Source organism: Hylaeus volcanicus, unplaced genomic scaffold, assembly GCF_026283585.1.
Source record: "Hylaeus volcanicus isolate JK05 unplaced genomic scaffold, UHH_iyHylVolc1.0_haploid 9480, whole genome shotgun sequence".
Lineage (NCBI taxonomy): Eukaryota > Metazoa > Arthropoda > Insecta > Hymenoptera > Colletidae > Hylaeus > Hylaeus volcanicus.
In genome coordinates, this window is record NW_026532025.1 from 2,605 (window position 1) to 9,999 (window position 7,395).

General features: G+C 45.1%; 1 protein-coding gene across 1 annotated transcript; it reads right to left on the bottom strand.

Moving 5' to 3' along the window:
* Positions 1–1,355: 1,355 nt before the first annotated feature.
* Positions 1,356–4,947, bottom strand: LOC128882291 (unconventional myosin-XV-like). Its single transcript, XM_054133870.1, has 2 exons — positions 3,412–4,947; positions 1,356–1,573 (listed from the first exon to the last, which is right to left on the bottom strand). The coding sequence occupies exons 1-2, from the start codon at positions 4,712–4,714 to the stop codon at positions 1,356–1,358; spliced, it is 1,521 nt and encodes a 506-aa protein (XP_053989845.1). The 5' UTR covers positions 4,715–4,947.
* Positions 4,948–7,395: the final 2,448 nt, after the last annotated feature.

The following is a 7,395-nucleotide window of genomic DNA, read 5'->3' on the forward strand; positions in this document are numbered from 1 at the left end:
TTTTACCAATTTCACATAACATTTCCAGTGCCATTCTCATTGTACCACAAACCCCATACCTCGCAATCGATGACTCTCATAAGGAATATCTCTTGCCAACGGAAAGCTTCATACAAGGATGTAAGATTCATCCCACCAAATACATCTGTCAGCTTACATTGCCATTATACAGCCTAGAAGAAGCACCAATTTGTGAAACCGACCTTTTTATTCAAAAACGTACCATAGAATGGAAAAACTGTAACATAAGATCATTAAAATCAACTGGCATAATTATCAACCAACTCAAAACTACAAACACATGGCTATACTCTGTCAAAGAGAAAACACCGGTGCAAATTAAATGCAATTACCGCGCCGCAGGCTATGAACTGATACAAGGTCCAGGAATTTTGAAACTAAAAAAGAATTGCCAGGCACAAATAAATAATTCAAGAATGATTGCATCAGAAGAAACAACGTCTAAAGTAAATTCGACATTTAAACAACTACCAAGCCTAAATATAACGCACCTGATACCACAGATTACACCTCATCACATACAAATAATATCCGATTATCAACAACAAGAAATACCGCTAGGACCATTAAATGATAAAATAAACGAGAAATCCATTGCCTTACTAGAAATCGAACAACAAGCAAACAATTTAGCGACACATCACCGTACGCAAAGATTAACATCCTATTCAACCTATGGAATATCCTCGATAGGGATACTAATTATCATAATTGGCATAATATGGGTTGTGATAAAATTTTATAAGAATCATTGTTCAAAACCCAACATAACAGCAAAGAAACCAACTGAACAAATAGAGATGGGAACACTAAAACATAGGAAAACAGAAAATTTAGCATCACCCTATATACAACCGACGATCTCGCCACCGTTTTGCATACCACCAATTCCAAGAAGTCCGCCTGCACTCACAGCAGATCTCGCGGAAAAAATAAGGAACGTCCACCTCTACTAAACAGCACAGGTAAAGACGTAATGTCAAAATCCAATCAGAACTCACCGTTACCACCTCCATCCATACCTAACATACCCTATATAAACCATCGCACGTTTATACCACGCCATTATCAAAGTTTTTTTTTGTGTGAACAACAAGAACCGAAGTAAAAGATTAGAAAAATGAGTTTCTACAGAAAACCAGGAAATGGTATGTATCTTAATGAAACTACATAATTAAAGAACAACGCCCTCCTAGTAATAATCCATAACTAATTAAGTTTCTTTTCCCTCCTTTAATATCAAACAGTCACTTTGCCCGTGTTCGATGACACGCGAATGCCGCGACTTACCACCCCAGCAGAGAGGCTGCTCCCGCCGCCTATCCTGGACAACCTCAGGCGGAGGGAGTGCATCCAGGGACAGGCTTGGGTGGGGCCCAATGGCACCATCGTCTGTGATGGGTGCCATTGGACCTTCTCGGAAGTGGAGGCACGAGAATACGCACCAGCACACGTACATCGGCTGGTGCGAGAAGGCCGTCTGGCCCATGCAGCGGCCCGCTGTCTGGAGTGCCGGAGACGGGCACTAAACAGGGGCAACCCGGATCAGTGCCTGCAATGCATTGCAGCCATCGCTGCGACACCATGGGTCGAGCTGGCGGTGCGGCCCGTCATACAAGTACCGTCGCACAGAACCCAGCCCCTTCGCCCAAGCCCCGAATAATATCGTTATTATTTTATATTACTATATTTTCACTATATTTAATATTTTACTCTATTTTTTTTTTATTTTATCCATGTACTACCTTTTACTTTATTATTTTATATTACTATGTTATATATATTATCTTAAAAAAATATTTCGCCATTATATATTATTTTTATTATTATATTTATATTATATTATACAAATATAAATTTTATTACAAAAAATATATATATACAGGGTGTCCCAAAAGTCGGGGGGGAGCCGGAAATGGGGGGTAGCTGAGATGATTCTGAACAACAATTTCCTGTGCAAAAATGTCGGATGGGGCTTCGTTAAGGAGATAACCGAAAACTCCGACCAATCAGAGCGCGCGTAGACCGTTCGAGCGGCCGCGGTAGCGAAGGGTATGCGCTAGGCGGCAGCGCTTGTACGCGAACAAGTGACTCGACGTGCATCGAAGGACATTGACGCGGCCGCCTAGCGCGTAGCCTTCGCTACCGCGGCCACTTCAACGGTCTACGTGCGCTCTGATTGGTCGGGGTTTTCGGTTAATATCTCCTTAACGAAGCCCCATCTGACATTTTTGCAAAGGAAATTGTTGTTCAGAATCGTCTCAGCTACCCCCCATTTCCGGCTCCTCCCCGACTTTTGGGACACCCTGTATATATATATATATATATATACAGGGTGAAGTTAACCTGTCCGCGACTACAAGATTTCGGTATATATATATATGTATATATATATATCGGATATATATATATGTATATATATCAGTCAGTTATGAAATAAGCGTTCGATGAAAAGGTACACCCTTATTACTCGAAACAGCCTCTTGAGACTGTTTCGTGTCTGGCGAAGGGGGTGTTACATTCGGCCCTGCCGGTGCCCCTTTTCATCGACCTCGCATTGCGAATAGTTAAGATCAGATACTTTTAGGAATGCGCTTGACATACGATTCGGAAACCGTTTCTCGGGAACCGAATCGTGCGATCTGCGAATCAGCGAAATAGGCGTCAGCACTCAACGCCAGCACATCCGCTGAACTTGGGACCCCTCCCGATTTCAACGGATGCCGAAGCGAAGGTTCTCGAACGCGGCTCGTGCCATGCGAGGATCAGCTAATATTTAAACCCGTGGACACGCCCCACGGCGCTCTTTTTTTTATTCCGCTGTCAGTACGTTCTCATCGTGGTGATTACCGAAATCTTGTAGTCGCGGACAGGTTAACTTCACGCGTTGTCATTACCTACGAAAGTCCGACGTATAATCGGTTAAGATCACATCGAACCTTTATCGTCAATCGAACACGCACTCAGCGTCGCACTTTGGTCGTCAAATACTAAATTATTGTAGTCACGGACAGAGTAATCGTACGCGCGCCGCGTCGTTATCGAGGAAAGTCCGTTGTTAATTAGTAGAGACCCGTGTCGCGAGTGATAGTTGCCGACAAACAGATCCTTGCAACAGCACAGCCCTGGGACCACAACAGATAGCTGGTACAACCAAACTGTAAGACCGACAAGCGGTAACGTACCTACATAATTGTATACTTGATTTCCCAAACCCGATATTGTAATATAAACTCATTATTTTGTAACAATACATATTTATTTATATATTTAAATGCTAAACCTTGAAAACAATCATTGCAATCCCGAATTGCTCTTTCCCGTTAGCGAATACAGTTAAGGTGAGCTTTAGCTCTTTAATTGAAGACGAAGATCCCAAGAAAGAGTCACAGATAAGCTGGGACGTAGCAAAATTGGTGTCAGAAGTGGGATAGTGGTGCAGCGTCTCGTGAGTGATTAGATCAATGAAGTGCACTCCATGTCTATTGAGGGCCAGTATGTGATCGCCACCCTTTTCCTTTCCTTCAGGCACTTTTTTCACGGCGAAGAAGCTAGATCCAAATAACGGCCACTTCCACAAAATTTCAAGAACCTGTGCTTTACAGGCAGCCACCGCGGTATGCTGTACATTGTTCCATGCCTGCTGGACCATGTTTGCCCATTGTTGAGGCCGTGGCTCCCGTAAACTGAGCACTGGCTTCGGTAGTAGATATTTAATTTCCTTGGTGGTTGGTTCGTGCGCCATGTCTGCTGCTCTGTGGAGAAGGGCTGCTATCTGCGCCATGTCGTACACGACTTCTTGAGGTAAATGCTCTCCGGGTAGAACCAAGAGGAGACCCTCCAAGTAGTCCGAAGCGATTTGGTTGAACAATACTTCTATGTACAGTGGAGCGTCCAATCTAAGAGGGTAGTACCACACGAATCTGCAGAATATTAAGTAGAAGACTTGATGATTCTTGTAGAGTTCCGTCGTAACATCCAGCACATATTCGTCTCTAGCTAATGGCATGGTGAACGCATCACCGTCGACGATGTAGTATAACGAGAATTCATCCATTTCGTGAGGATGTCTTACGGATATTACATTACACATCTCCTCGATAACGTCCTGCACTACCGTGGTACATTTCGTGTTGATAACCCTCTCCGTTTCACCTGGCAGTCGGTAAATCTGTCTCTTCGCGTTTCTGCCAACACTGATCGCCATAATTTCATCAACGCTGGGCACGTTCTTCCTCCCGCCATATTTAACAGTCTTCCTGAGGTTTTGCAGGCACACCGTGGCAGTCCCGTGATAAGCTCTTCGTTTGTCGTACGCCGCCGTTTCGAGATATTTGGTGAGGTAAGGCCTCAGACCGTCGCTGCAAGTGAAATAGGCAGCGACGATGCTGAAGATCCTCCAACCCCGCTGACAGCTATCGGGATTCGGGCTCTTATTGTTCGTGGTCTGCTTCATCAGTTGGCAATAGACCTCGTCTCGCAGGTGTTCGTACTTGTGACAGTGCATCAAAATAGTGTAAACACACTTGACTTCGCTGGTGTCTGGAGGCAACGGTTGATCGCCCATGTATCTCATGAGACACACGAAACACTCCACAGCTAAGGCGCTCAGATCCGCATCCAGCCTCAAAAGACTTTGCTCGATAGGCACAGGTGAGTACTTGACGTGTCCACTTGCTCCTTCCAGGTCCATTCCGCGCCGTCCTGTTGACCTTTGCTCTTCTTGTTCTTCTTTTTGCTCTTCAACGACTCGATGACTTTCAACGAGCCACTTATGGACCCGTCGGCAGTCTTCAGCATCTCGAACTTCTCCGTGCTTTGTCTGAAATTCAGCATGGCATACTGCAAAAGAGAGTGTTTTCCATCGTTGACCACCGGTCCGCTCTCGTAGATACCATCTTCTTGCAACCTGCCGTTGTCTTCCGGTTGCCGGCATTCCTGGTTAGGGCTGAGCCGCTGGTTCGTCTGGTTCGCCGCCGACACGTGGTTAGGCACACGACTCGCGGACACGTGGTTCTCGTGATTCGAGATAACGTGATTAGACTGACCGTGGGACTGGACGTGATTCAGAGAACCGTGATTCGCCTGCGACTGGATCGATTTCGTGATCTGGGACACATACGTAATTCTCGTGATGGTTCGGCTTGTGCAGCGGCTTCTGTTCGATCAGTCTGATGTAGGTGCCGATCATTTCTGTCAACTGTGGCGCTCGATTAGTGTGCAACGGTAGCCTGACTCCAGACGAAATTTGCATGACACACACACCACCACGGGGAGAACTCACAGAAACGATGTCTTCCAGAGATAGAGTCTCCAGGATGACTAGGTCGCCGTTCGGAGTACGTTTGATTAGTCGAAGACCGTGATGGGAAACTGCCACGTGCTGAGTTTCTGGATGTTGAGGCCCGATCGACACTGGAAATATCCTAGCAAAATAAAGAGTTCGATTTCGATTCTCTCCATCTTATCGGTGCGATTGGTCGATGCGACGCTGGACCTCCTATCAGATTCGCGATCCAGTTTCTTGAAATCCTGACGAGCAGCCGCGAAGGACTCTCTCGTGTTAGGCATCACACCGAAGTCTCGACGCGATGGCATGCCAAAGCTGTCTCTGGACTTCGGCGAGACATCCCTTGTCATCCCGAACGGGTCCCTCTTCGAACTTGAGTTCTCAAAGATATCCTTGGTGTACTTTTGATCGAAAATGTCGGAATTAAAGTCGCGACGGAAATCGAAGTCCGAGCTTCTGTCTCTGGCGGAACTGGCCATGTCCGTGCTGTCCTTTCCATAGAAGTCTTTGGATTTCTGATCCTGCGAGCGAGATTTATCGAAATCGTTTCTGTATTCGTGACTCTCTCGCAAATGCTGCTGGGACGCGAATATATCCCGACTGTGGCTAAAACGCGGCACACAATCTGGTAATAAAGGCAGTAGAGGAATTTTCCGACAGATTTTTCGTTCCCGGTGATCCATTCGAAAAAACTGAGACAGCAACGCATTCGATCCCTACAACTGATTCCGTCCCTGTATATACACGGCAATACTCATTCACACCGTTTCAAGAAGAAGAAATTGAAAAAAAAATTAGCAATCTTGAAAATTTAGGAATAATCGTTCCATCAAAATCTCCTTATAATTCTCCGCTTTGGGTAGTGCCGAAGAAAGCTGACTCCGCGGGAAATAAACGCTGGCGTATGGTAGTTGACTTTCGCAAATTAAACGCAAAGACAATAGAAGACAAATTTCCCATTCCACGCATTTCTGATATATTGGATCGATTAGGAAAAGTTCGATATTTTTCGGTATTCGACTTGGCAAACGGATTTCACCAGATTCCAATGACACCAGAAGATCAAGGAAAAACGGCATTTTCCACACCAGAAAGACACTATGAATATGTTCGCATGCCGTTCGGATTGAAAAACTCCCCAGCAACATTCCAAAGGTTAATGAATCAGGCATTACGAGGGTTAATTGGAAAGGAATTGTACGTTTACTTGGACGACGTAGTAGTATACTCTGAAACCCTAGAAGAGCACGGACGCCGTCTCAGAAGGTTCTTTGACCGACTCCGCGAACACCATCTCACCTTGCAAACTGATAAGACCGAGTTTCTCAAGGAGAGGGTCGCATATCTAGGTCATATAATATCAGCCGATGGAGTACGACCAAATCCCGAGAAAATCAGAGCAGTATCGGAATTTCCAATTCCAAAAAATAGAAAGGGCCTTAAACAATTTTTAGGACTGGTAAATTACTATAGACGCTTCATTCCTGATATGGCAAAACGCGCAAAACCACTTACGAATTTAACCAGCATTAAGACCTCTTTCACTTGGACCGAAAGCCATCAGGCAAGCTTCGAAGACCTAAGACAAGCCCTATGCAAAGAACCAGTTTTGAAATACCCAAATTACGATGAACCATTTATAATAACGACAGACGCTTCCGATATAGCGGTCGGTGCAGTTCTAAGCCAAGGAAAAATCGGACAAGACCCGCCAATCGCATACGCATCACAAGTAGTCACGCGGGCCGAACAAAATTACTCTACCACGGAGAAAGAATGTCTAGCTATTATTTATGCAGTAAAACATTTTAGGACGTACATTTATGGACGGAAATTTTTCCTCGTTACCGATCACCGCCCATTACAATGGCTATTTTCGATTAAAGACCCAACATCGCGGCTCGCACGCTGGAGAATATTACTCGCTGACTACGATTATGAAATAGTTTACAAACCAGGCCGAGTAAACGCAAACGCAGACGCTTTATCGCGAAACCCCGTACCACACGCTTTTCCAATTTCTCCAAATAAGGACGATACCGCCGAAAATGTCACGGATCCCGAGACAAATCAAGAAGGAATCG

Coding starts and splice junctions, on each gene's coding strand:
- LOC128882291 (XM_054133870.1), bottom strand. CDS start 4,714: ATGGACCTGGAAGGAGCAAGTGGACACGTCAAGTACTCACCTGTGCCT. Junction 1,574..3,411: donor TGCTACGTCCCAGCTTATCT/GTGACTCTTTCT, acceptor AATGCATTGCAG/GCACTGATCCGGGTTGCCCC.